Here is a 27651-nt window from a genome sequence, read left to right as displayed (position 1 = left end):
TCTCAGGACGTTGGGCGGATACCCTAAAAGATCAAGTCTATGTGCTAGTCGGGAATGGTAGGCAGAGTCGAATGCTTTGCTAAATTCGGAGTAAACAAAATCCGTCTGTAAGTGACCTTGAAATCCTTTAATGATGAAAGAGCTGAACTTTAGTAAATTCGTGGTGGTTGATGGCCGCCTTATAAATTGATGCTGAGTTGGTGATATACATAAGTGACTTGTAGAGATGTGTGGAGTGTGCAAGTGTGGAGTAAAAATGTTCTCAAACATTTGAAGAATAGAGAATAACATAGAAATACCTCTGTTGTTCTTTGCATCAGACTTGTTACATTTCTTATGGAGAGGAATTATGAACGATTCCTCCCAGATCGGGGGGAAACTTGAAGAATCAATGGATAGGGTGAATAGTTTAAGCAAGGTTCCACACAGAACTTCGGCGCAGTACTTGAATACTGGGGAATTGAGGAAAAAGATATGCGATTGCCTTCCTGAAATTGTTCATAAAGTCTTGATTTTAAGTTTTCTTAGACTCGATAACTTCTCTGAACCAAGCAAGTTTCCCAGATCTAATTGGGTAAGAAAGCTGCACGAAGAATCACAAATGTGTCAAGTGCATTCTAAAAAATGTTTGTGACATCACTGCACAAGTACAAGGAAGGACCGCGATTTATCAAGAATATACGTACAGAAACTATCTGTCTATTTTTAGCCATGTCATTTTTGCCCTCATATGCCCTCATTAGCCGACGACCCAAAATAAAATATCTGCCGATGACGACGACGACCGAAACCTTTTTAATAGTATAAATGAGAGATGGCGTGATTAAACCCCAAGTAGCATTGGGCCGTGGACTCGACTCCTCAATCATCGTGTTAAAAAGCTGTTCCAAGATTCTGGCTTTCGAGTTTAGAAGATAGGTATACTCAGGCAGATTCTGAATCGAATCCTCTATGTAAACACACGAGTGGCAACCAATAGGGATCAATGGAGTTATTCCAGACCTGCGGCTTAGGCTTGCCGCCTTTTGAATTTAATCGTGATAAAACAATGAAATATATTATACAAATCCTTGGGTGTTTTTTTTTTTAAATGATTTTTGTTGTGTATTTGTTTTTATTTGTATACTAGAGTCTGCATGATGAATACATACACTTAAAAATCTTTGATTTGTACACAGAAATCATTAGAATGAATCATATTATATTATAATTGTTGCAGCTTAGCTTAAGACTAAACTAAACTCTACTTTTTCGACTTTTTCTTCTTTTTCAATATCTTGCTCTTCCGTTTGCTCTTCAAATCTTTGCGCTTCTCGCTCTTCAACGAATCTGTTGACGAATATTTCGCATGTTTCTTAAGTTTTTTATCCTTTTGTTTCCTTTGTTCAAAGCTGCTCTCGGCGGCTGAGCGGCTGCTTACTGGATGCGAAACCTCGTTCGGTATCGTATTATCATATTTTAAAACTAAACTACTCTTCGAACTGCTGTCGCCGGCTCGTCTAAACGGATTATCTGGGCGGCATGGCTTCGGTGGCAAGGCTGCTGCCACAGACACAGAAGATACAATTCGCCCTTCGCCCGACTTGACGCTCCTAGCTCCTCTGCGATCTGAGTCGTGTATATTGATTTGACCGATCTTATCGTGCTTGGCGTCTTTGTATTGCCGCCTATTTCTATCGCTCTCGGGCAGTGTTCTCTTGTATACCTGTTGCGAGTGTCTTTTCTCTGTGGAAATAGCTCTATCCCTATCCCTATCTCTCGATTGCTTGTCCCCTCTGCGGGACCCACTATTGGCGTCTGCTCTGCCCCTGTACCCGTCATCATCAGGTGCAGTTTTAGCAGAAATCTCCCGCCTCTTGGCTGCTCTTGACTTGTCCTCCGAGCGACTTCTATCACGCACCACCTTATTGCCCAGCCGCTCCTTCACCGACTTGCTGCTGGGGCGCTGCTTCGGCGAGAGCGAGCGATCTTTATTATCATTTCGAATGGACACAGAGCGGTCCTTGCTGTTGCCCTTGGAATTAATTACAACTTGAAATTCGACTGGTCTGATGGCATTTATGGCCTTGGCAAAGATCGCGTTTTCTGCCTTGCGTATAACGTCCGAGGTGATTTCAGTGTGCTCCCCTCCCGAATTGGCAGAGCCCGCCTTCTTAAAGGAATCATCGAAATTGCAGGACAAACTGTTCTCCTCAAGCTCCCATTTGGACACGTTGACCGCATTCAACGCCGCTGCCTCACTTCGTTTGCCACTTCTGGAGGAGACACTGACGCTCTCCTCACCGAAATTATGTCTATGGGGAGCCTCAACGGCAAACAGGGCCTTAATGGGTTTAACAATATCATTGGTCTTGCTCTGGGCTGGGGAATTCGAGGCAGATTCATATTTTCCATAGCTCTCAGGCAAAGCCCGTAAGGGTGGGGTTATCTTACTGGTCTGCTCTATTTGCATGTTGTTAACATCAGAATCGGACCGATTGATCGACGAGCTCTTCTTGGCTCTTTCGTGTTTCTCCTTTTCCTTCTTGACCTTCTTGTCTTTCTTGTTTTTCTTGCGTTCGGTCTTGTCCTTGTCCTTCTTCTTCTTCTTCCGCTCCTTCAACGGAACAGGACTCTTGCTCTTGTTCTCCTTGCCCATATTTCCCATGCCATCCAAGGGATTGGGCGCAGTCGCCTCTGGGGCTGCATTATGTACCACTCGCTGTATCGGCTGCATGCAATACTCGTCCTGTCCTCTTTCTGGCGTCTTGGGAGACCTTTCGCAGTGGTCGTAGCTGGCCCCAATAGTTGATTGCCTCGGGGCGATAATGGCTACTTTCGCTGGGGGAGGAGTCAGGCTTCTGAAGCTGGTGTCAATATGTTTTTGATTCAGTTCCTTACTTCTGCTGCGCGACCTTTTCCGCTTGCGTGGCAACTCGTCCTCGGCGGCACCTCTCTTGGCATGCCCTCCACTGACGCCCAGATGGTGCTTTGGTTTGTAAGCCGCCGCATCATCAAACAATTGCATGCCCTCGAACCCTGGCGGAGGTGGCTCAATTGGGTCAAGTTTGGGAGCACTGGGCTTGGCATATGACTTCTCCCTGAAGTCCGATTTATAAGACGCTTTAGGGGATATGGAACGGCGAGGCGCCGATCTGGTCATACACAAAATACAAAAAATTCTTTAAAGAAACTCTGATAAATTAAGTGTGGAGTTGGTTGGGTTTTACCTTTTAATTTTGTTTATGGGCGACTTGGATCCATCGCAGGGCTGACGACTGGGTCTATTGTGTCGCGTATGTCGTTCGTAGCTATACTCGCGCTTTCTTTCCCTCGACCTAGGTCGTTTATCCTTTAGATTCAGGTCTCTCAGTGACTCTTTTTCGTATACGGGGGATTTGAAGCGATGCGACCTCTGCCTATCCGGTGACCTGGACCTGTGATGATCTGTGCTCCGAAATCTCTCGGATTTCTGTCTCTCCTTCTCCTTCATAATGCGATTGAAGGCCTCCAGGGGGTCGTCAATAAGGCTATGTTCGAAAATGAGCAAATAATAAAAGGAACCAAGATCCACACAGAGATACTTACCCGGAGCCCACTTTTGCTGCCACGCCCTGATATATTGAGGCTAAATTTGGGGACTGAAACTGTTGGGACATATTCATGTTCATACCTCCGCCTGTGGGTCCATACTGCGCGCGAATGGGATGCACAGGCTGGTTCTGGTAGGGCACAAAGCTGAAAATTCAGAAGTTATTTTGGGAATAGAAAAGCTTAAGTATGATTGGTCTGTATGAATGCTGTTTTAATAAACCAAAGCTTAAAGTAGTAACGTAATAGAGCATAGATCGTAACTAAATTACAATTGGAGTAGTACTGCGCAGGCCTCTCCTCGGAGATCCACTCTGCTGGAGATCCCAAGTGGAATAGGATGAAAACATACCTTAAGGGCGGCCGCTGTCCCATATTATTGTATCCATTGCTGTAGGGTGGCGGTATATGGTGGCCCATCATATGCAATGGTGGTGGACCCCGAGGCATTTGCATATACGGCGTCTTATATACATTCCCACGATGCACTTCATCGGACTCGTTCACCACATGGTGTCCCTGGTAGCTTTGGTGTGTCGAGATGGGCGTGGGCAGGAGGCTCCGTTCTCCCCGTTCATTGTGGGGCTTTCCAGACTCCGATTGCGCTGGTGGACGTCGCTTCATATCGGACTCGGACATGTAATCCAATTTATGATCACGTCTGTGTGATACGTGATGAGCAGGAGGTTTCCTTGCAAACGTGGGAGACAACTGCAGACAAACAAACAAAAAAAAACGAGTAAAATAAAGTAGAAAAAACTATCTTTTTTTTGGAATAAGTAAGCACTCAACTCACCTTGCTGGAGACAATCGAAGCTGAATCGGCCAGCGGTTGGGGCATCGTAATAGTTATGTTATCTTCATAATCCGAATCATATTTGTCCTTTTCTTTTTCCTTATCCTTTTCCCTTTCCTTTTGCGACTGATCAGCATTACTATCTGTGGCAGCGACTGTAGTTGCAGCTGCGTCCCGTTCCGTAGATGGCACCTTGGGGGGGTGCTTGTTGCCATTTGTCTCTGGCTCTTCATGCTTTAGAATCCTTTCTTTGATGGACACTTCGTCGGGCTCCTTCTCCGCCACGGGCTTCTCCACAGTGGGTTTCTCTTCAATGCTCGGCTTCTCATCGACGGGTTTGTCCTCAATGCCCGGCGGCTTCTCTTCAGTGGGTTTCTCAACTTTTTTAACTGGAACTGTTTTTGAATGGTTTTAGTTTTTTACTTTACTCCGCACTTAACAATATCTTACCCGATTTGGCGGCACGCATTGTATATCCAGTTTCGTTTTTGAAAGCATTCACAGAATTTCTGAGGAATCGATTTGGTATTAGTGATCCCGGTGAACAGTTCTTCTCCTTGCAGTCCGGGCATTCGCTCTCCTCGGACTCCAGCAACGATGTTCGCACGCCTGCCAGTAGAGTAGAGAGGAAATTAATTAGGGCTTAGGTAATCAAAGCTACTACTAGAGGAGTACGTACAGTCGTCACAGAAGGAACTGCCGCAGCAGGGTATCATGACTGCATCAACAAAAATGTCCCGGCAAATGCCGCAGATTAAATCATCGGGAATTTCCTGATTCTGCTCCGCTGGCACTACAAACATGGAGGCCTCTTCCTCTGTTACCCTGAAAGAAATCAGAAAATATGATATTTTTTATCTACTGAATCGAGGACGAAATCCTGTCACTTACGTGTCTGGTTTGTCCCTAAAGGAGCGCGGTATGCCAGTATTTCTTTTTACTTCGAACTGATCTTTACCAGCTGTATAAGGGCAGTTCTTGATCCAGTGACCTGTTTTCTTGCACTTGTTGCAACGATACGAGGCGGGAACTTCGCCCACTTGAGATTGCCCCTTTATGCGATGATACCTGAAGCAAGAAAAAATTGTAGGGAAATTTCAGTTTTTCAGTTGTGGGCTACTTCTTACGTCTTTGGGTCATAGTCTACAGTACTCTGCATCATCATCGCATGGATTTTGTCCTCTTCAGTGCCTTGCATTTTGGAGAGATCCATATTAAAGTTCTCCTGCTTATTTGAAGAGGGAGCCGGGGCCGCATTTTCGGCTGGCGGCTCCCATCCCTTCTTCGTTGGATGGGCCAACGGTATTCTGGAAATGATCAGCGTAGTGTTTTTTGGTATAAGGACTCCATCATCCTTGTATTCTAAAGGGAAATAGAGAGTTTTATGAACAAACTTGCACTGTAAACTATTTCAAACATACCTTCTTTAGTCTGCGCATTCGTTATTTGAAGATCAAAGTCTATGATTTTCCCCAGACGCTTCTGCTGTACAATTTCCCTCTTCAGATCGCCCACAGATATGTGAAGTCCATCGAACGTAATGGTATCAAAATTGAGTGTACTTTTGAATTTATAATGCACTGACATTTTCAAGTGTGAGTATGATCTAAGATAGGAAGATGCAATTAGGAGAATATAAATATATAGTGCACGTCCCAAAAAAGCCGCTATCATCTGTATACCATTTATATAACAGAGGGGGCTTGAGCTACGAATTAAAGTTTCAGACTAGAACGTTGTATTACAGTACAGGTCAACATTTGATACATGATGTGGATACATATGCATGTATTTAATGTATGCACCTAATCCGGACAGAAATGTGAAGAAGAAGACGATTTGCAAATAGCAGGTATGTCGGTTCGATGATAAGTTCTGAGAACGATGGTGAAAACGATTTCAAATGGCTAAGAGGACGCTAAATACATATGTATGTACATATGTACATACAGACGTTTGCCCTGTTTGCCTTTAAGAAAAATAAAAAGGACGTGTTGTACTTTTAGAAATTTTCTTTTATTTGCACTGATTGGATCACCACGATAACATTACTCGAAGAATCATTACCCACAAAAATCATTGGTATAGCTAAATACGTACAACTAAATAAACGCAATGACATTAACTATATTATTACACCATGGAACGAATATAGCATATGAAAAAACACTGAACTTTCAATTTATGCTACAAGCATACAAATGCGTGAGCGAATTTTTATGCACATAGCTACATCCACATGTAGACATTAAATAGATAACTAAATGTGATTCGAAGAACATACGGATTAGTTCAAGCAAATCTACCATAAAACACTGGCCATTTACAAGATATTACCGGTAAATATTTGGCACGCACACAATTACTTACAACTCAAAAATAAACGTCGGAGTATTTTATTTTTGCCTCGACACTATTTATTTGACAGCATTGCACATAATTATATCGATACTGCGATATCTATCGTTATAGGTTAGGTTTGCATTCAAAGTGTTGTATTTTTAGAACGATGGAATTGGAATGCTTCGATTTCTTACTATCTTGACGTATGAATTATTTATTCTGGGTATTTGTGAAACTGATTACGATTAAATTTATATTTTTTTATATTTTCAGCTGGGACCAAATACATGCGTACAAAAAAACATCTAGTGCAACCATATTATTGCAATATGGATATGATCCCATCAAAATCTGTAAAATAAATCTCCAGGTCGATTTGGATTTTCTTTCGTCTGAAAACTACGCATCAAAATATCAAATTTAATCCGAATTTATTGCTCCGGCTGTTAATTCTCGTTTTTTGCTCTCGTCGGCTTGAAAGAGACAGAGCAGCAGCGTATTTAAATAAAACGAGGTGGAACGTTGTGAGTTGCTGCGGACACCGCAACTCTACGGTTATACCCGATACTAAGTCAGTATGGCTCTCCTCCGGCAGACGCCGCTAATATTAAACGACACGACAAAGAGAGCGTGCGAGAGAGACAGAAAATCAGTCTGTGCGTGACGTCGGGCGCTGCGTAGCCAATGAAAATTGATTTGTTCCTTTTGGCTACAAAAATTATCTGATCTGATCCAGGTTCAGCAATTTGATAGATATGGTCGTTATCTATGAATCTGCGTTTTTAGTTTTCTCAAATCTGCAATATTGTGGATGCAATAGATTTTCGTCCTTTGTGGGGGCGGAAGGGGGTGGGCCGAAATTTTGAGATAAAGGTTTTATAGTGAGATCTAACAGAAGTGCGGATACCAAATTTGGTTACTCTAGCTTTAATAGTCTCTGAGATTTGTGAATATCCCCAGATTTGCATCCTTTGCGGGGGCGGAAGGGGGTGTGGCGAAATTTTGAAACAAACTCGTCTCGGTCCGATATATTAGGAGTGTGAATACCAAATTTGGTTGCTCTAGCTTTTATAGTCTCTGAGATCTAGGCGCTAATGTTTTACTCTAAGCAAAGCCGCCTATGCTACCTGTGTGTTAGAGAGAGACAGGGCGAGAAAAAATGAAATTGTTTTCTTGATGCTGGCTATAATAATAATACGATCCAATTCAGATTCCGCAGTCTAAAAGATATCGTCATTCTCTACGATTCTGCGTTTTTGGTTTTCTCGTATCGTCGAAATTGTGGATGCCACAGATTTTCGCCCTTTGTGGGGGCGGAAGTGGGCGGGGCAAAGTTTTGAAATATTTTTGTAGCAGTGACATATCACAGAAGTCTGTATCCAAAACATCGTTGCTCTAGCTCTTATAGTCTTTGAGCATTAGGCGCTGAAGGGGACGGACAGACGGACAGACGGACGGACGGACAGACGGACAGACGGACGGACGGACAGACGGACAGACAGACATGGCTCAATCGACTCGGCTATTGATGCTGATCAAGAATATATATACTTTATGGGGTCGGAAACGATTCCTTCTGGACGTTACACACATCCACTTTTACCACAAATCTAATATACCCCAATACTCATTTTGAGTATCGGGTATAAAAATATTGAATTTACGTCTCGACTGCTGGTCCGCAAACTCTCTCAGCACTACTTTCGCCATGTCTGATGCGAGAGAGAAAAGAACAAAATAGGACCCTAAACGAGAGCGCGTTGCAGGAGCGGAACAACTTGTATAATTTCAGCATTCCTTAAAACAAAAAAAAAAGAATATACGTTGTTGCTCTAGCAGTGAGCAGTGAGTTTTTACTCGATTTGATGCCTCTATGTGCTGTTTGCTTAGTGGTATTAGCGAGCTAATATTAAAGTGTATACGCACTATTGAGTCCTGTATACCACAAGTACATAAAAAGAATCCAATACACTCTTCCTTGATAGGAGAAAACGAAAGAGAATAAATAAAGTCACGGATTGGAAAAGTAGAAAAAATTTATTTTATCCGAGAAGTTGAACCAAACAACGACCATATTTACGCGTATGTAACTATCAAAAACAATTTGAATATAGCTTATTTCTAAACTTAAGATAAATATTTACAATTATATTTGCACTTTCTTGTGACAAAGTTTATATTAAATCTAATAAAATCTATTGTATTTTTATCACCGCCTTTCAATACACAAACTTAGTTATAAACAAAAATTCTATTTAGAGCAATCGAAGTATTGGTTTAGGTGCTCGTCCTTACATCTATTTAAATATTAACCAACATATGCGAATGGATTATATGGGGGTGGATAGAAGTTTGGAAAAGATCCAGAGTGCTGAACAGGTATGGTTGCTGTAATTAATTTTGTAACTTGTGTTGGTACAACGGCAGTTGAAAATATTGTGGTATAAGCTGTTCTTGCACCAAATGTCAGTTTCAAAACCTTAGAGCTCGTTTCTGTTGCCATTGTTTGCAAAATTTCAGTGGAAGTAATCAGCTGCTGCTGATGTGGCGGCATGGGCAATAAGGGATTGTAGAAAGGATTGATTGAAAATGGATATTGTGATGTTGGCACGGACAGTGGAGTAATATCAGTAACGTATTCTGTTTTCTCAACTACTCCAACAGACTTGGAGAGCGTTCTCATAATGGTCTCAGTTCCTCTAACTAGAGGTACTACATGCGACTCCCAAATTGTTTCAAGTTTTACAACTGGGCGCGTTGAGGTTATGAAATTGTTTGGTGGTTGGCTCTCTGGAAAATGAATAGTTTCAGGTATCAATGGATTTGTTAGGGTTAGGTTGCTTCCACTCTTGATGTCTTCTTTATTTTTCGGTTTAATTTTCGCATCAAATTTTCCGGTATTATCCTCATCACCGAACTCCAGATCCAAGTTCAGCTCTGATCCAGCTTCGTCTAAGTTCCCTTCGAAGTCTTTAAAGTTCTTGGAAGGACTGAAATCTTCGCTTAATGGGGATATTGTTTGCGTAACTGTTATAAGGCTGGTATAATCATATGTTTGAACCAATGTTACTTGGATTGTTTCATTTCTTTTTTCATTAATTATAGGAAGAATCTGTGTTTTAAGCTTGGTTTGTGTTATGGAAAACGATTCAGTTATTGTTTCTAAGCTAGGAGTCTCTGAACCATCTTCAATATAAATAGGTTTTAATGTTGATATACTTCCATCCAATGATTTTTCATCTGTCTGAGTTGTCGACTCCAAAATATTCTCGGTCAGAGGGCCATCATCTTCAGAGTATTCTTTCGTGTGCTCTTCCCTTATTACTTTTTCTATAGTCGATGTAACGGTCAAAAATCTCGTTTTTTTTACCACTCCCGCCTAAAAAAAGGTTTCAGGATTAAGATAATGGAAACGTGTTAAAGAAGTTTACAAAAATATCAAATATCAATTAAAACATGTCAGAAATTACCTGGAATATAAACGGGCTTTTAATTGTTGCAATTTCATAGTAAGTGTCAATAAAAGGTTTCGGTGTCGATATCTCTACATTTAATGTTTGCACAAAGTACTTTGATTTTTGCTCGTCGTTGTCATTGTTGTTAGCCACAGGGCCATTTTGGGAGCCAGAAGCCTCTAGATCTCTTCCACTGTTTAAGACCTTCAGAATCTGCTCCGGATTTTCGCCGTTTATGGGAACCTCCGGTATGCTTTGATCAACGTGGGTCGTATCATTATTTTGTATAGTGATCGGACTGTTGGAGCTGGTATTCTTCCTTATATTAACTTTGGGCTTTGCGGAGGTTTTATATTGCCATCGACCTGGTCGCCTATTTAGCTTGAATGTGCTAGCACTTGGAACTGTAACGGATTCTTCCTGTAGACTTGTTACTTTGGAGCGATATGAGTGACGTGAGGTAGTTTCCGTTGATGATGGAGTGATTAATATCTTAGTATTTTGCGTTGATTTATGCCTCCTAGAACGAAAAATTGATTTCGGCAAATAATATTTGCATTGCTTTTAATGACACGATGCTCATTTTTAACTAATTGGATTACATCATTACCTTTTTCCTTTTGGGCGAGATGATTTTCTAGTGCTTGATCCTCTGTGATCCCGGCTGCCTTGTTGACTTTTCCGTGGATTTTTAGAGACCAGAGTCTGAGATGTGGAATCTTTAATAGTTTTACTTGGTTGAATCGTTGATGTTTTATTTATTCTGGTCTGCCTGGGCTTGCTCTTTTTCTCGGTATTCGATAAAGATATGGACTGAGGAACTTTTGTAAAACGCCCAGATTCCTTTGTGGAAGTAACACCATTTCTAGCGTTGCCGTCAGCTACTCTTGTCTGATAACCATGGACACTCTCCTTTTTAGACAAATAATTTCTTTGCCGCTCAGCTTCATTCTTCCCCTTAAAGTTAACCACACGATACGATTCTTCGGCAAACTGCTCTGGCTGGCGCGAAAGCAGATCGTATTCGGGGGTGCTTAATAGTGTTTGTATTGGGGAATTCGATATACTTTTATTGTACGACTCACTCTTCGACGTAAATGTTTCGGGATGTACATTGGACTGACTCAAAATTAGAGGGGTAGGTTTGATTCCCTCTTTTTCCTTTTCTTTTTTCGAAAATTTTGGCTTGGTTTCAATAATATTAATGATGTTGTTTGTGTTGTTAGCTTTTAGTTCTAAAAGATACAACAAAAGGAACGTTAATTGGCATATTTAAATCAGTTTGTGTTTACAATGTTTAGGACCTTATTCTCTTGATTAGGGAACATTATCTGAAAATAATAAAAACTCACCAAAATGTGGGGAGCTTTGGGGAGAAAATACCATTACGGTATTCCCAATGGTAGTCGTAAAGTCCAAAAATCCATAAACAGTTTGAGTAAGTAACTCATTTTCACCACAAGATGCTGGCATCGAAATACACATAAAAATATAAACAAACTTTAAATATTTTGTTGCATGTGTGGTTTGTATTTTGAAACTTGAGTAAATATCAAATCAAACCATCTATTTATTTAATAAACTTACCGCTTTTTAAAGCACAAAGTATAAGCAAGTAAATTAACATGTTTGTGAAGGGTGCAAGATTTAAAGTTGGGGAAAAATAAATTCAATCTGAAAAATAATTAAAAATTTCGTAATTTATACATGGCAAATGAGTGATACTCGTATAATCTACTATTCATTAAAATTCGAATTATAATAATTAAGTTGGAATATACATATTACCAAACTTAGAGCTGAAACATATACATAAGTATTGTGATTTAACTATCTCTTCAGTCAATTATCTTTGGGCTTTATGTAACTTCTTGGATAATGTGCCGTTGCAATACTAATAAGTTTGGTTTCTTTCTTTTCCGGTGATCTACGTATATTTTTCAATAGTCATTTGATAGTCTCTTCACGATTCCACAAGAAATGTAGTTTTCAGACCTTAATTGAGATCTATAATATCTCGAAATAAGTAGGACGAACTTTGCAAACGCACCGCCACCGATCCGGTGGCATTGGCTCAGCAAAGGTGATCGTTCAAATTTTAAGTAGGGTGTCTCTTTAGTACGCGAATATCAAAATATTTCTACAGTGCCTGCCTTTCGCTTTCGGTCTGCTGTTGGCTGGCTTAGGGGATGTGGGTTGATTCTTGTTTAGGTGGCTTTGCTTTGGTCACTTGTACATACTCCACATTATGCGCCAAGGTCTACAGATTGTCAGTGTGGAGCGGGTGCTTATCCATTCAGCGGTCAAAAAAGTCTGTGCACACACATTTTCGAGCCAAAATGTTTGAACGGGCCCGTTAACTTTTGTTACCCACAGTATGTAACCACTCACAGACACAAGCACAAAGAAAAGACAAGGCGCACATAGAGACAATGAAACATTTGGTCATTGAGAAACATTGAATAGAGAAAGGCCTACATCATTATTCAGGTTGGTTGCAAAAACACTGTTTCATTTAATTGGATAACTCACTCACACACAATTATTGGACATATATAAACTACATAGATAGCTTGTAAATAGATACGAGTATTTTATGTTTCTACTAACAAATCACAGCAGCTACATAAAATAGATGGATACATACATACATTCAATGCATTTGGAAATACATATCCATGTAGTCACTTCGTTATATGCACTGGTCCAACACACATTTCAAACAAACTCATTAAACAAGGGGCAACAATGCAACAGAAACAAAATACGAGTATATGTCTTAACATATATTTTATGTTTGAAGTATGATTTGTCCAATGCGATTTGGTCCGCTGTCTAAGCCACGACGAAGCATAAAGTACCTCTGACAAAGTTACCACGGCATGCACACATGCGCAGGCGCCACGAAGAGAACGTCAACATCATTAATTTGTGGTGCCCGAACTAGGGTTACTCACGATGCGAGAAAACCAGTTTGGTTTCTTCATATCAATGCGCCCCATGGGTTTCGTTTCGTGCCGTTTCGAACAAATTTCGTGAGCCATGAGCGAATTCTCATGAAAATTATGGAGTAAAAAGATCAAAATACTTAACTCAGTAAAAAAAAACATCTTTTTATCTAATATCTAATACTTTTGCTTGCAAAAATACACTGAAAATGAAGAATCTGCAATAAAAGAAACTCTTTAAGTGAAACAACCCATGCGTTTGTTAAATATTTAACATGTAAAAACCATTTTGAAAAATGATTTAATTAAATATGCTTTGCTCTGCTGATAAATTGAATTTGAATTAGAAGAAAGTCTGGTTTAGCAGTTAGTTAGGGACGGGACCAAAACAGCGCTTTTGGAGGGAGCCTCTACCACATAATGGACTTTCTTTTTGTGGTACAAAGCATCGTCTGGTCTGCTGTAAATAAAACTCTTTTGTTAGTCCCCTTCAAAAAGTACGTGATGAATATCATTAGATTTACTCGCCTGTGTTCATTCTGCGTACGTGTCATTATCGTTGATTATCATCCACGGTGGCCAACCGTTTCTGGCAGCAGTCGTAGGCCAGGCCCATGCCAACACCCAAGCCCAACCAGATCGGATATGTTCGGGGCCGTGTGAAAAATACTGTGAATACAGTGCCGATTATCAAGCCGCTGGCACCCTTCATAAGAAAGTCTGTAATGCATTTGTCATTGGTCTTGCTAGATGACTCTGCCACGCGAGCTGCTTCCAATTTCTTCGCCTCCAAAGATTTCTGATCTTTACTCATTTTGATAAGCTACGCAGTTTGTTGAGGCTTTGTGTTAGACTGATATATAATCAATGAGTTACTACCTTTTGAATTTGTTTCCAAAAGTATATTTATAAAGTTTTTTTGTGTTTTTTCAACATCAGCTTGCAAAGCATTATTTGATTGTCTAATGGTTCTAGATCGTTAATGGAGATCCTTTTTAGCCATAGTATGAATAATAGTAGTATAATATTTGCAATTATTTCTTGGGTCGGGACACTTTATGTTGGCTACAGAGTGGGGCCAACGGTAACAATGGGTTAACAGCATTCTGGTGGCTGACGTAGCCGAAATAAATAAACACAACCGCAGAGCAGAGGAAGGCGAGATGGATGACGATGACGACTACCATAGTTACAAAATCCTAGCAACAATATTTTTTTGTGTATTTTCACCATAGCAACAAGAGGCTCGCGTGTCGTGCAGGATTTGAACAGTGTCGTTTAACTTCAAAACATAGAAAGATGTGAAGGATACGTACGGAAAATGAAGTGCAAAAGGAATTTCCTAACATTTTTAGCCTTTTTTTTCCATTTAGTTAGTAGCTTTTTTTGTATATACGTGCTATGTGTGGATGCTCCGTTCATCCATATTCCGGGCAATGGAGTCATATCTGGAACATATTTGAAAATGTTTCGAACCCAAAATATTAAAGCTTATCTCGGTATTCGCTATGCCCATGCTAGAAGATTTTCCCCTCCAGATATCGAACTAACACCCTGGAAGGGAATTTTTAACGCAACCTCATTCGGAGCGGACTGCTTGCAAAATCCAATGCCTTCCATGGGTAAAGAAACCGACCAAATCCTGAAAATCTTGTCCTCCGATACCAATCAGGAATCAGGCAGTGCCAGGAAATACGAAGAGAACTGTTTGTATCTGAATGTTTTTGTACCTGATGGTGAGTGGTAATTGTCAATGTGAAAGTTATTATAATTATTTAATCATTATTATCTTTCCTAAGTTTTTAAGTATTCAAAATTCCATTTCTTCCATTTTCTTTTCACATTTTCAGGATTGCCTGAAATTAATGGATATGCAGTCGTTGTGTGGATCCATTCAGGGGACTTCTCCACCGGAAGCCCTGCTGATGTGAACCCATTTCAATTGGTCTTTAAGCAAAAGGTGATTGTTGTAACCTTTTCGTATCGGCTTAACATTTTCGGATTTTTTACAACCGACGATGGCGAAGCCCAGGGAAATTATGGACTAATGGATCAGGCAGCAGCCTTGTATTGGGTCAAAAAGAACATCAACTTCTTCGGTGGCGACACAAATCGCATCACCCTCATGGGGCACGATGCCGGAGCAATAAGCGTGGCACTGCACATGACCTCGGGCGAGTGGTCGAAGGGGGGCTTCCATAAGGCTATTATAATGTCGGGCAATCCACTTAACTCTGTGAAACTACCATCGGACTACGAAGGCTCGTTGGACCAGGTTTCGAGCACTTTCGGCTGTCCACGCAGGCCCACGTCTATGTTTATGCAGTGCCTCAAGAAAATTGACGGAAAGCGACTCTCCGAGAACCTTCCCTCCGTGAGTTGGGGTCCTGTTTTGGACTTTGGATTGAGTAACACCTCATATCCGTTCATCGAAAACCAGCCAGAGATTTTGTTCAAGAGGGGGAGCTATCACAAGGTGCCGGTCATCATTGGAGTAACCGACATGGAAGAAGTGTTGACCTTATTCAAGGATAATCTCGATGCAGAAATCAGCGCCGCCGACCTGGAGGGTTTCTTCAACGACATAGCAGTGAATGATATGCATAAGCTGGTCAAGAACTACGAATGGTGCTCCAACTACGAATTGATCTCGGAGGCAATCCATTTTATGTACAACAACGAGACGGATAACGATATGAGAAAGGCGAACAAACATATAATCAGTGCCCACACCGAAAAGTTCTATATCACGCCGATGCAAATGTTTACAGACATGATAAGCAAGGATCAGCACGTTTACAGCTACCTGTTCAAGACACGCCCCAAGAGCGTGCTTCAGGATCTTCCCAGTTGGATAAACGTGCCTAAGTATTTCGATCAGGTCTTCGTCTGGGGCAACCCATATATGACAAACTCCGTGGAGTGGAAGTCTACCGACAAGAAAATTGCCGAAATTATCATGACCCTATGGGCAAACTTTGCGAAAACCTCGAACCCTACCAAGTCCAACGTATACGTCAAGTGGAATGCAATGACTCCCAGCAATGATTCGGTTCTGTTGATCGACGAGAACTTCAATACGGATAATTTACTCCAAAATCAGAGAATCAACTTTTGGAAATCGTTGTACCCCAGAATTCTATATTATTCAGCCGATTGCTGTAATTCCACAAGCTCAGGTAGCTTATTGATTATCCCAAAAACCATTACAATACTATCTACTATTTCTATACTTGTTAAGATATTTTAAATAAAGATTTCTTGAAAAAAAACGTTCCATGTTATAAAAACAAACTGTGCTTTCTGGGTCTAACACTCTCTGAAAGTAAACAACTTGTATATTTTCGTTGTTTCATAGCATTTCAGAATATATATTTCGTTTATTTCGACCGCCAATACATACATATCGATTTCGCTTGTAAAGATACTTGAAGGATGTACACCATCTGTAGTTCTAATATTAATAACCACCAACGACGCTTAGTTGAATAAATATGTATGGCTTTGGAGCTTTGATCCCATACATCATCCAAAAGGAAACTATTCCGAGAAATACAATACTACTCGTGCAGTAGTTTGATTAAAATAAATCCGAATATTTGTGGGTCTACCTCCTCTAAAGTGTTCATTTAAAGACTGAAACTTCAATATCCATTTGGAGCTGGTTGGATTACTGGTCCAGTCTTATAAAAGTACACTTTTTTGGCTCCACACCGTACCCGTTAGGCCATGGTCAACGTGCCAGCCCCGATTCCATAGCCCACGCCTTTCGGTCCGTAGTTCTTGCCGTAGCAGGATCGGCAGTAGATGTTGCCATCGGGACCATCGTTTAGGTTAGTCGAGTCCAGATACTTTCGGCAGCCCGAGCAGTAGAAGCACAGCTTGTGCCATATGCTGTTTTTGCTCTTCATCTGCTCGGCCGCAAACACGATGTATCCGCAACGGGGACATCCGTCCTCCGATTGGCCACCGCAGCGGTTAAGCTGTCCCCAACTGAAAAAGACACGGAAAATTATGTACAATCGGTTTTGCCGATAGTGATGAAGGGTTCCATACCTGGTGGGCGTATATTCGTAGCTGGTGGAGACTAGAGCTGGGGTGTGACCGTATCCAACGCCCTTGGGGCCGTACAGTTTCGCGTAGCACAGCTTGCAGTAGATGTTATCATCTGGACCGTCGCAGGCCAGGACCGAGTCCAGGGGTCGGTGGCACCTGGCACAGCTGAAGCACTGCCTGTGCCACATCTTCCCCTTGGACAGCTGCAGCTCGGCGGCGAAAACGGCTCCGCCACAGCGCGGGCATCCCTCGCCTTCGGGCGCCTTGATCGATGTCGTATCGGGACACACGAAGGGTCGCTGCGATACGCCTTCACTAGGGGAAGGCCATGGGATAGGTTTGTAGTTGGACAATTATATCGTGTAGAAGTGGACTACCCATACCCACCTAATTCCATCGGTTTGAAGGAAACCATATCCACATGCAAAGCCATATCCATGCGGCCCCCACTTTTTGCCATAGCACGTTTTGCAGTAGACATCGTTGTCCGGGCCGTCGCACGCAATGATGGAGTCGAGGGTCTTTGTGCAGTCCCGACACTTGAAGCACTTCCTATGCCAGGGCCTCCCCTTCGACAGGACCTGCTCCGCGGCAAAAACAACACCTCCACATCTCGGACATCCCTCTCCCAGTGGTGCCTGAATTTGTTCCACGTTTATGGCAGCGGTTTTCGGAGCCATTTCACTATAAATATGAGGCCAATGGCATGCCCAATGTTAATAAACCAAAGCCATAAATGTCAACAGCCAAATGAAACTCTAACTTCATCACGAATGAGTCGTACCTTTGCCTTTCGCAGTCTTGAATGTCGGACATTAAGCCATTCAGCTGGCCATAGCCTCTGGTTCCAAACTTTGGAGCATAACATCCTGTAAAATGATACTTGTTGATACACTCTGAACCCCAAACAGCCCCAAAAGCTGTCCGTAAGCTGTAAACAATTGAAAGTGAAAAGTACCTCGACAGTATATATCTTTATCAGGACCGTCACAGTGAAGAGTGGAGTCTAGTGTCTTGTTACACTGTACGCACTTGAAGCATCTGCGATGGTACCCCTGAAAATCGTAATGAAAGCTCTTTGAAATCATACTCGGAGAAGGCATTCATAAAGAATTGATTTTAATAATCATACATATACATATGTATGTCTAAGTGTCTGTTGCCCAAGAACACACCATACCCTAAGGCTTACCTTCCCTCTGGCAAGCATTTGCTCCGCTGCATAAACATATATGCCACACCTGGGACAGCCCTCACCATCGGGCGCTTTTGGCGGAATTTTCGGTGGAACAAAGCTATAATGATTCAGTGAGGTGAGTGATTCAGATGCCTTCCTCAATTAAGCGAGTACGAGTACCACTACAATACATAATTGTACATTCAACAGGGGATGATTCTCATTATATGGCACTGCTGATACAAACAAAAAACATCAACGAAGACAGACCTTAGCAACAGATTTGGGGACCACCGCAAGGTCATTGGGAGAAACAATATTTACCAAAGAACAAAAGACAGAACAAAAGATTTTGAATTCTATTAGTTTTTCCCGTTACATTTTTACATTTTATTATTGAATTGAGTTTTTTTTTACCATAAAATACATTGTGTATATTTGGACAAATAACAAAAGGTATACATAAAAGGTGTTCAGATCGGGAGTACCATCCCATACCATACTCGCAGAAATGTATGGGCACAAAGGTGACAAGTTCATAGACGAGGTGTATCCATGGGGGAATGCAGTAGAACAAATAAAACAACATGTAAAACATACAGGTTCTAATAGCAAGCAAAACTACACATTTAATTCAAGGAATTTGACACTTTTCATACAAAACATATTTTATTTTAGTCCTTACTCTCTGTTGAGGTGAGAGCCAGTGTCCATGGACAGGCAACCGGCACCACCACCGAAACCGTAACCCTTGGGTCCGTATTTGCGTCCGTGGCAGTTTTTGCAGAACAGTTCCTTTTCATGCTCGGTGCAGTTTGTGGAGTCCAGAGCCTTGTTGCACATGCCTTTTGTGATTAAACGGAACGAAGAAGCAAAACGTTATGCCATGTTGCTCCAGGCAAAGATCGATTCGATCGAGGCCATAGTTCTGGTTTATGGATTCTCGCAATACTTACTGCACTTGAAGCATGTTTTATGGAATTTGTAGCCACCAGCAACGCGCTCCTCAGCGGCATAGACCGACTTTCCGCAGGCTGGGCACTTGGGAGTTTCCACGGGAACAAAAGGCATTTTGATGTGTGTGTTTGTGTATGTCTGCGGGGGAGAGGGAAGGCAAAGACAGGCAAAAACTTCGGTTAAATGCAATTGATTTTGGATGGCCAATGCGAGTTGGCAGCGTTTCAGTAATATCCCACGGGCAGAGGCAGAAAAGAACTTTATGTATATGTATATGTATATGTAACTGCGCTAGCGTACGATGCGTGTGTACATATATACATATATGTACATATATATGGATGTGATGTGATGTATACCTTCGGAGGTACTCTGTGAAGTAGTTCCTATTCGTCGGAAATGCCGCGGACTAGACTGGAAAGATTCTGTACACAGGTAGTCTATATTTGTGGATGCACACGGCACAACTAAGAAAATACAGTTTGCGTAATAAAAACAGCACTTTCTGAATATATCATTATTTATCATGCAATACATGTTCATGGTATGTATGTACACATTTATGTGTACATCGCATCGCTTTCGGCTAATGCTACTGCTACTGCTACAGCTACACCCCTCCCACTCAGGGCGGTAGCAACATAGTAACTTTCAGCTCCCAGACAATGGACCCACGTACACTCTGCTATTTCGAAACAATGGGATTTCGCATTCTGTATGTCGGTGCAAGTAGTTCCATATATTGATCCATAAGATTCTAAATATATTTTTGCATATAACTATTTATGTATATTAATTGCATATGCAAATTGTATCTGAAAGTGTGGTGTGTGTCCGTACGTGTATCAAAGTAATTCTGCACAACGGACAATTTATTAGCTGTCTGCACGCACACTAACCTATACTATAGCGACTATAGCGACTATAGAATATATATGTACGTACATCTATATGTATTTATGTACATACGGTGGTGGTGCTTAGTCTATAAATATGTACATACATACATACATGCATACATAGGATATGTATCAAAGTACATTCATGGCCTTATTTTAGGCGTCTCTAAAAATATATAAATAACTCATAACTGCTCAACCCAGTTCCATAAATAAATACCTTACGCATACATTTGTTCATATTGAAATATTGAAATATTTACATGTGTTTGTTGTACATTGTATGTGCATACATACATATGTACATATCTTTTTGGGGCTTTTCATTTCCTAAATTCATACGAGCATACAATAAGGAAAAGATACAATAAAAACAAAACAGAGATTCATCTGTTCATCTGGCTTTATAGATACATACATATGTATGTAGATACACACTGTACAATATACATACATACATATATATGTATATGTTTTCAGATTTGAGGGAGTAGGATGTATGTATGGACATATAACGAATAAATTTAGATATGTGCGAGTATGTGAAATGCAGACCGATACGAACGGGGTCAAAAGGCCATGTTTAAATCCGTTCGTAATTAAGTACATACAAACATACAAACCTACAAGTATGTGCACATATTTTCCACTGCTCAGCGATCTATCTATCCGATGTGATCGATCGAATATATGTAAATATGTACATACCTACCCACATACATGTATGTACATGCATACACACACGTAAGATCATATGGTCAGTGTGTGCAAATAATCCAGTTTGTAAATACATATGTACATGTATGTATGTGTGTCCCATCATATGTAAGTGGATCACATATGTATGTAGCCCCCAAGTGTTTGATTGCCATCTGAATGTATGTTTTTATGGAAAATAACAATGGTTTTGTGCAGATTCGAAGCCATTAAAATATTAATAATCTTGATACCCTTCGAAATTCAGTAATTCAGCAAATGTATGCATGGTATGGTGGGGGTGCCAGTGCCCAGCCCACATATACCTATACAATATAAAATCTATAAATAAGTATGTATTTATTAATTGTAAATCGCTCAATTGCGATTGGCAATGAGCCTAACAATTTATGAAGGCCAGATCTACGATCCGATCTACGGGTATGACTCGTGAGGTAAAACAAAAACAAACACATTCTGCTCTGCTTGTGCTCGGAACTGAAAAAGTATTGAATATACCACGCATCTGAAAGCGTTTACAATTTGATTCCGCCCCAAAACGGTGCCTAGAACGAGGTGTGCTCATTAACTATTAGGAATTTTTGTCGACAGCCGAGTACTCTCTTATTATGACAATGCCCCCCTACTACTCCCAATTAAACCACCTATCCTATCAATATGATAGAATATCAATATTCAAGAAACTTAAGCGGGCGTTGACCTGGTAGCAGTTTTTTGACCAGCCTGGGCCTCACCTTCAAAAAAGTCTTCGAGTGAAGTCGCTTTCTGTACGGGATTGCTGTGAGAAAAAGCGCGACGACCCCACCTGCCTTAGCGCTTTAACATAACAAAGAAATCAATGATTGTCACAGTTCGGCTTGGCTCGCATCAAGGTAACAGACTACTCGTCTTAAGATGAGATAAACATTGGTTTGCTGGGTTACCAGTATATCAAATATAATTTAATCAGTTTATATACTCGTACGAATAGCTATTTACATTTGACTTCATCTTTTATTTAAACCATGCAATAATTAATCGTAATTTATACATATTACAAATAAGAAAAAAATTATGTATGTACGAATTATGTATATGTATGTAAATTACAGTCACTGTAGAAGTATTTTCATTATCATTAAAATTATTATCATTCCGCCTTCAAACGATTCGCAAATTCAACCTGCTGAATTTCCCTCCACTCTTTTTTTGGTTTCATCCTCTTCAATTGTCCGTCCCAGACAAGATCAATTAAGCCTCCCTGCTTTGCAATAACACCCTTCACACGGTTCGCGAAATCAATCGCGGACTCTCCATCCTGTCTGTACATCGGCGGGAGGTACCAGACATCGCATACGATTGCCCATGACGTCATCATCATGTAAAGATACTGCATCATCGAATACTTTGCGCTGTTCCAGAAAGCATCGCCAAATCGCGGATCGTACCTTAAGAAACAAAGAGCAAGAGATTATCATAATTGTATTCTTCCAACAGATCTGCTACTGTACGCACTTTATGGCCACCGGATATATGACACCGCCGACTTCAAAGCTTCCCTTTTTAAATTGCATTACGGATGTGTTGTTGATGCATGTTCCCTCCGGGAATATAAGAATTGGTGGATTGTTTGGGTCCGAAACATGCTGCTTTAGCCTCTCGGCGACCAAGTGACGGTCCTTTGCCTCGCCTCTCTCAAACCAAATGTGGGGCGACGCTCTGGCCAGTGCCCTTTGGAGGACGCCAAGAAAGCCGCCATGACGTTGGCCAATCTGAAATATATTTGGAGAAACTGTTTAATGTGCCTGCAAATGGAGAGACTCTTTCACCAAGCAGACAACATACAAAATTCCAAAAACCAAACATTAAAACAATAATCAAGCATCATCAACCAAGAAAGTATTAGTAAATTAGTACCTACATGTGTGCGAGGCGAGGAATGTCAACATTAATTAGGAATATACATATAACCTTAATTTTAATGGTATGAATGCCCGAGAATTGGGATAAACCATTATAAAAGCTGACTCGTATAGTACTGAACCTAAGAATAAGAAAAAAGAAAAGTCTAAACAGCTCTCACACAGAAGCTCAGGTCACGTTTAATGACTGAACGTTACAGCAGTCCCATAACATTGGTTCTTGATTGGCAACAGCTTTCAAACCAACCGCATTCCAACAACAAAAAAAAACTATTAATTTTAGGAAAGAATAATAATTAGTATGTACAACAAAGGAAGGGAGAAGAAATAAGGGCTCTCTGCTTATACATCTACCATTCCACTACGGGGGTTTTTATGTACTTTACAGAACTTGAAAACTTAAAAAAGTTGTAGTGTAATTAGAAACGAAACGGAATTCACAAGTGTTTCCATACAATAGTTAGTATCCTTTAGGTCTAAAAATTGCCTTACCAGAGAATAGGTCGAGTCACACATCAGCACCAGCACATCGATGGGGCTGGTATGATTTGCGACGCAAATGCCAGACAACGGGCGATTCTCCTCATTATGGTATGTTATAACTGCTGAAATCGCACTGGACAGGACACCAAAGCATGTCCCCAGTACTAAATTCACGATAGCACGCTTTGTTTGTCCCTCCTTCAGATAGCCCACAGCGGCCGTACACACTGTAAGCCATACTACCTAAGATGGCATAAAATATTAAAGTAATATTATGGTAATATTTTGGCAGGGCATTGCATTCAAGTAAAAAGTGTTGTTGTGTGTGTTGTGTGGAGGTTTGCTGGAATACCTTTGCTTGCTCAATGTTTAAGGGGGAACTAAACTCCTACAAAAGTGAAAAACGCATTGGAGGTGAGAGAGAGAACATTCCCAGGGACCCATAGGCCCATAGACCAGCGATGTATCCAAGTTTCTTGCAATCTTCCACGTATGTTTATCAACAATATGTATAGAATTCTTCCGAATCACGCATCAGTTCAGTGGAATCAGTCGGTACAATCAACCCAAGCAAACATCCCAAAAAATCAGCGTGGAAGCTGACCAAATGGACACGGCAGAGAAACGAGCCCACTTTAGGAGTACTCAACGTAAAATCATTAACTAAATGGTAGTAATAAATTAAATATATTCGCTCCTCTTACCTGATTCTTAACTGTGCTAAGAAATAAGCGCTGTGGCAATCAAAATGTAAACAAAACTTAAAAGTACATACAGATGCGCAACTACGCGAAGACAATGACAAAAGCCAAGATACGAATACAGAAACATAGAATAATACTACACATAAAACTGAACTTATTCTAATTAAATTCATGCATGAATTCTCGAATAGTCGGCCGGTGCTTTTCCCAGACGCATATTAAGGTCTTAACTAGTCACCAGGTGTAATAAATGATGGAATTATCGTTAGATAAGAGGTTTCGTCACAATGTTATACCCGAGGGGTTATCAAAACGTACAAATACTGGTACATTTCAGGTATGTATTACTACCGCTTACTGAATAAATAGTATGTTTGTATGAGCAAGAGAGAGCTACGTTCTGCAAATCCATAGGTACTCGTACCCAGGGAGGGACGGAAGGATAGCCTGTCTGCTGAGAATGGGATTGAGAATTGAGATTGAGTGCATTTACGAAAGATATGAATGTACCATTGAAGAGATGGACGAGAGTTTAGAGTTCGGGGTTACATGCATGAATTATACAATTAAAATCAATCCATTTTTATATGTAGCAGTAAATATAAAACTTCTTTCTCACCAAAGAAAAGGTACGGTCTGTCGATAGTATTGCCACGTCCAATGGAGAGGTATGATTTGCTACACAAAACCCGGATCTGGTGGGCCTGTATTGTTTATTATGAAACTTAATAAGGGATGACAAAGAACTTGCTATAAGACGGAACGTAATTTTAAACGATAAGTCCGCTAAAAGGAGCCGCAAAAATCGATTGGGTATTAGAGCCACAATAGAGTTTGTTAAAACTGCAAATAAAACCTAGGAATCAAATATTTGTATTAGAGAAATGTTAAATAATAAATACAGGCACATAACAATATCAAACAATCAAATCAAACACAAGATCTTAAAAAGAACGTCTAAAATATTGCAACACAGCAAAGGATTACAATATACTCGTACGTACTCGTATACTCTACGCAATTATGTTGAGAAAACAAAGCTAGAATGCTACAAATAATGCTTAGCACAAATAGTACGAGTAATCAGAGCTCTGTACAAAATCAAAACTGAATAAACATAACTATTTTTAAGCGACATAAGAAGTGGTTTAACAAAAGTTTCATTACAAGATTAAAGCTTAAGACAATTCATCAATTTTAGTACTCCTACTAGGACTTTATTTTTTATCACGTCCCAGTTTTTGACCCCTTTAATGGACTTAAACAGCGGTGGGTTGGCTTTTTGAACAACAACAAAAAACCCTTCTCAGCCAAACTCGAGTCAAGCATCAATGTGCTGCGTCATGCACGCGCCATGTATGTTGGTTTTTGCAACTCCCAGGCATTATCTTTTGCCGCATTCACTTGTGCGTGTCATGCATGAATGTGCTGCGACACTCGTACTATGTTGTTTTTATGCATAATTCTCCGGCATTCTCTTTTGGAGCATTTTCTTCGCGTGTTCGTGTCAAGCATCAATGTGCCACGTCATGATGAGAGCAGTTGGGAGCAAGGACATCCCAATTTCTGGACTAAAATATCCAGAGCGTACCAACTTCCAGCGAATATCGTCGATATGGGTGCAACATAAGCAAATTAAATATTCTGATTCCACGTAAGGACGTTTTTATTATCATACCTGATGCCCAAAGAACTTGTAGCTTTATTCAGGGGAACTAACGTCGATGACCCAACACTTTCCACATTCCACGAATGTTATTTGTGAAACGCGATAAATTTTTGGAGTTTACTACTAATAAATAGACGAATGGGTTCCCATATGGAACACATAAGCTAACAGCTATAGAACGGTGGCTCCAGAGTAAAATATGTTACATTTGAGGCAACTTACTATCGGTTTCTGTCTTTCGCAAGAATGCATTGCTGCCTAGTACTTGCTGTGACAGTTTTGTCCCTGGGATAGCATAAGGTAAAGTATCCCTAACAGCTTGAATTAATCGCTTGTTGCGTTGATTCACTTGCATACGAATAGTTATACCAACACTTTATGTTTGTCAATTCATAATCGAAGGCAAGGGAATCCTAGCCACTTTTAAGTATTTGCTGTACAACAAACATACATAAAAGTTTATACTTACACCAACAAAGCAAACTAATACACGCAATGGCATTAAGAATACATATCGCACAAAAAATCCAACCATCCAAATGAGCGTTATCTTCCAGGATATAAATTCGTGGTGTCTGTTGGTGCGTGTCAGCATGTTCCAGCTTTTCAGCTCCTCCGCCTCGAAACGGGATGTCACATCATCTTCAATTATGGACTCCACTCCGGACTTCAAGTAGTCCAGACATTTTTCAAAGTCAAAGGTAATTTCTTCCTGAATAAAAACAACAATTGAGATAAAGATGTTTCGTCTAGCGGTTATAATAGACAAGAAAAGGCATCGGATGACCTCTTGTACCTTTTTTGAGGACGCTGGCTTTTCTGGCGCAGGCTCTTGAGGTTGTGGAAGAAGTACTGCATCTCTGGTTATTGTTGTTCCATTTGTACTTTCCTTGGAATCGGCATTATCGACGAACTGCACTGAATTTGTATCGTCAGTCTTAAGATTATTTTGGGAAAGCTGTTGATGCTCTATGCTAACTCGACCATACTGAAAATTCGATAATATAAAAGATAAAATAATACATTAATTTCATGTCTGGGACCTTTATCTATAGATGGGGCAAAGAGTTAACAGTTATGAAAGCAGAAGGAAACAGGTTGATAACATAACAACAGTTCTTTCGATGGCTGACCTGACCGACCGACCGACCATAAAGATAAGCTCGTAGCAACTCTTACATGAACATATACATAGGTAGGTGTGTTCAAAGAAAAAGCTGTCCAGTTTCATAACTAGTCTGAATACAGCCGAAAGCCTTTAAAATTACAATAAAATAACACCTTTTAGCATACATCGGTATGGCCTCTGCATATTGGCTCGCCTGTGCGTATCAATGTATGCATGTACTTTAGGCTGACTATATTTATGGACTTTGGAATAGCTAACTATCAGTTGGCCATGACAGGGGCAATCAACTGAAGGTACGAGCACGAAATTAATGGCTGTTAATATGTCGATGGGTGGTTGGGTGTCACTGGCACAACAAATTTACCTCAAATATCCTTAAAAGAAGATTTACATATGCCCTCCGGACGCCGATGGATTTGTTGATTGCTGATATGAATATCAGAAACGATATGAATCCAGCAAAAGGTATCCAGAATATATTAAGTAATTCGAAGATCATTTTACATTTGCTTGATTCTACATTAATTCCTTGAGACTTAAAATATTAAGAAAAGTTGAGAACCCTTGTCTTTCTTTATATACAATCATAGAAGTAATCGATATTCGATTGTGTGGCACACTCGATTACAAGGAAAGCACTGAACGCCGATATTTACTGCCACTATTGAATGTTCACTGTGATGCGATAGTTAAAATGATTAATTGTAAATATTTTGTATCAATATTAATTTAAACTTTCTTAAAAATAAACTGGATCAATAAAAAAATACTCGCGTTTAACATTCATATTGCCAGCTCTTTTCAAGGGTGTTAGACTTCAAGTCAAATCTAGAGTGCAAGAGTCGTA

The 27651-nt window shown here is 40.4% G+C and overlaps 6 protein-coding genes across 13 annotated transcripts; 1 reads left to right on the top strand and 5 right to left on the bottom strand.

Annotated features, from left to right (window-relative positions):
- Positions 1-1089: 1089 nt before the first annotated feature.
- Positions 1090-6868, bottom strand: snama (something that sticks like glue). Its single transcript, XM_015184325.2, has 11 exons — positions 6737-6868; positions 5788-5972; positions 5494-5728; positions 5258-5434; positions 5046-5191; positions 4817-4975; positions 4367-4761; positions 3923-4281; positions 3568-3717; positions 3210-3509; positions 1090-3134 (listed from the first exon to the last, which is right to left on the bottom strand). Exons 2-11 carry the CDS (start codon positions 5951-5953, stop codon positions 1244-1246), a joined length of 3978 nt encoding a protein of 1325 aa, XP_015039811.2. The 5' UTR covers positions 5954-5972; positions 6737-6868; the 3' UTR covers positions 1090-1243.
- A 1859-nt stretch (positions 6869-8727) lies between these two features.
- Positions 8728-13104, bottom strand: LOC4804320 (uncharacterized). Of its 3 annotated transcripts, none has more exons than XM_001360861.5 (6): positions 13026-13104; positions 11752-11838; positions 11517-11630; positions 10775-11399; positions 10180-10684; positions 8728-10088 (listed from the first exon to the last, which is right to left on the bottom strand). In XM_001360861.5, exons 2-6 carry the CDS (start codon positions 11789-11791, stop codon positions 9018-9020), a joined length of 2355 nt encoding a protein of 784 aa, XP_001360898.4. In that variant the 5' UTR covers positions 11792-11838; positions 13026-13104; the 3' UTR covers positions 8728-9017. The 3 variants fall into 3 exon arrangements, with proteins under 3 accessions (XP_001360898.4, XP_015039808.2, XP_015039809.2); XM_015184322.2 differs by having other exon boundaries at positions 12812-13084; XM_015184323.2 differs by having other exon boundaries at positions 12816-13084.
- A 277-nt stretch (positions 13105-13381) lies between these two features.
- Positions 13382-14012, bottom strand: LOC4804319 (MICOS complex subunit Mic10). Of its 2 annotated transcripts, none has more exons than XM_015184321.2 (2): positions 13641-14012; positions 13382-13572 (listed from the first exon to the last, which is right to left on the bottom strand). In XM_015184321.2, exon 1 carries the CDS (start codon positions 13924-13926, stop codon positions 13666-13668), a length of 261 nt encoding a protein of 86 aa, XP_015039807.1. In that variant the 5' UTR covers positions 13927-14012; the 3' UTR covers positions 13382-13572; positions 13641-13665. The 2 variants fall into 2 exon arrangements, with proteins under 2 accessions (XP_015039807.1, XP_001360897.1); XM_001360860.3 differs by having other exon boundaries at positions 13382-13569; positions 13641-14008.
- Positions 14013-14346: 334 nt separating this feature from the next.
- Positions 14347-16386, top strand: LOC4804318 (carboxylesterase 5A). Its single transcript, XM_001360859.4, has 2 exons — positions 14347-14848; positions 14963-16386. Exons 1-2 carry the CDS (start codon positions 14434-14436, stop codon positions 16360-16362), a joined length of 1815 nt encoding a protein of 604 aa, XP_001360896.2. The 5' UTR covers positions 14347-14433; the 3' UTR covers positions 16363-16386.
- Positions 16387-16454: 68 nt separating this feature from the next.
- Mlp60A (Muscle LIM protein at 60A) lies at positions 16455-19791 on the bottom strand. Of its 2 annotated transcripts, XM_033377985.1 has the most exons (8): positions 19302-19440; positions 19031-19190; positions 18361-18463; positions 18127-18223; positions 17953-18037; positions 17556-17852; positions 17169-17483; positions 16455-17105 (listed from the first exon to the last, which is right to left on the bottom strand). In XM_033377985.1, exons 1-8 carry the CDS (start codon positions 19414-19416, stop codon positions 16835-16837), a joined length of 1443 nt encoding a protein of 480 aa, XP_033233876.1. In that variant the 5' UTR covers positions 19417-19440; the 3' UTR covers positions 16455-16834. The 2 variants fall into 2 exon arrangements, with proteins under 2 accessions (XP_033233876.1, XP_033233875.1); XM_033377984.1 differs by lacking the exons at positions 16455-17105; positions 17169-17483; positions 17556-17852; ... (1 more) ...; positions 18127-18223; positions 18361-18463 and adding an exon at positions 19662-19791 and having other exon boundaries at positions 18943-19190.
- A 2100-nt stretch (positions 19792-21891) lies between these two features.
- Positions 21892-27420, bottom strand: Gpat4 (Glycerol-3-phosphate acyltransferase 4). 4 transcript variants are annotated; one of them, XM_033377907.1, is made up of 7 exons: positions 27169-27420; positions 26472-26663; positions 26145-26387; positions 24626-24862; positions 23312-23545; positions 22413-22669; positions 21892-22345 (listed from the first exon to the last, which is right to left on the bottom strand). In XM_033377907.1, the coding sequence occupies exons 1-7, from the start codon at positions 27301-27303 to the stop codon at positions 22048-22050; spliced, it is 1596 nt and encodes a 531-aa protein (XP_033233798.1). In that variant the 5' UTR covers positions 27304-27420; the 3' UTR covers positions 21892-22047. The 4 variants fall into 4 exon arrangements, with proteins under 4 accessions (XP_033233798.1, XP_015039805.1, XP_001360894.2 ...); XM_015184319.2 differs by lacking the exon at positions 23312-23545 and having other exon boundaries at positions 27169-27419; XM_001360857.4 differs by lacking the exon at positions 24626-24862 and having other exon boundaries at positions 27169-27419.
- Positions 27421-27651: the final 231 nt, after the last annotated feature.

The sequence above is a fragment of the Drosophila pseudoobscura genome, chromosome 3 (assembly GCF_009870125.1).
Source record: "Drosophila pseudoobscura strain MV-25-SWS-2005 chromosome 3, UCI_Dpse_MV25, whole genome shotgun sequence".
Lineage (NCBI taxonomy): Eukaryota > Metazoa > Arthropoda > Insecta > Diptera > Drosophilidae > Drosophila > Drosophila pseudoobscura.
The sequence above is the reverse complement of the archived record's forward strand: the minus strand, read 5'-3'. Positions and strand labels throughout refer to the sequence as shown.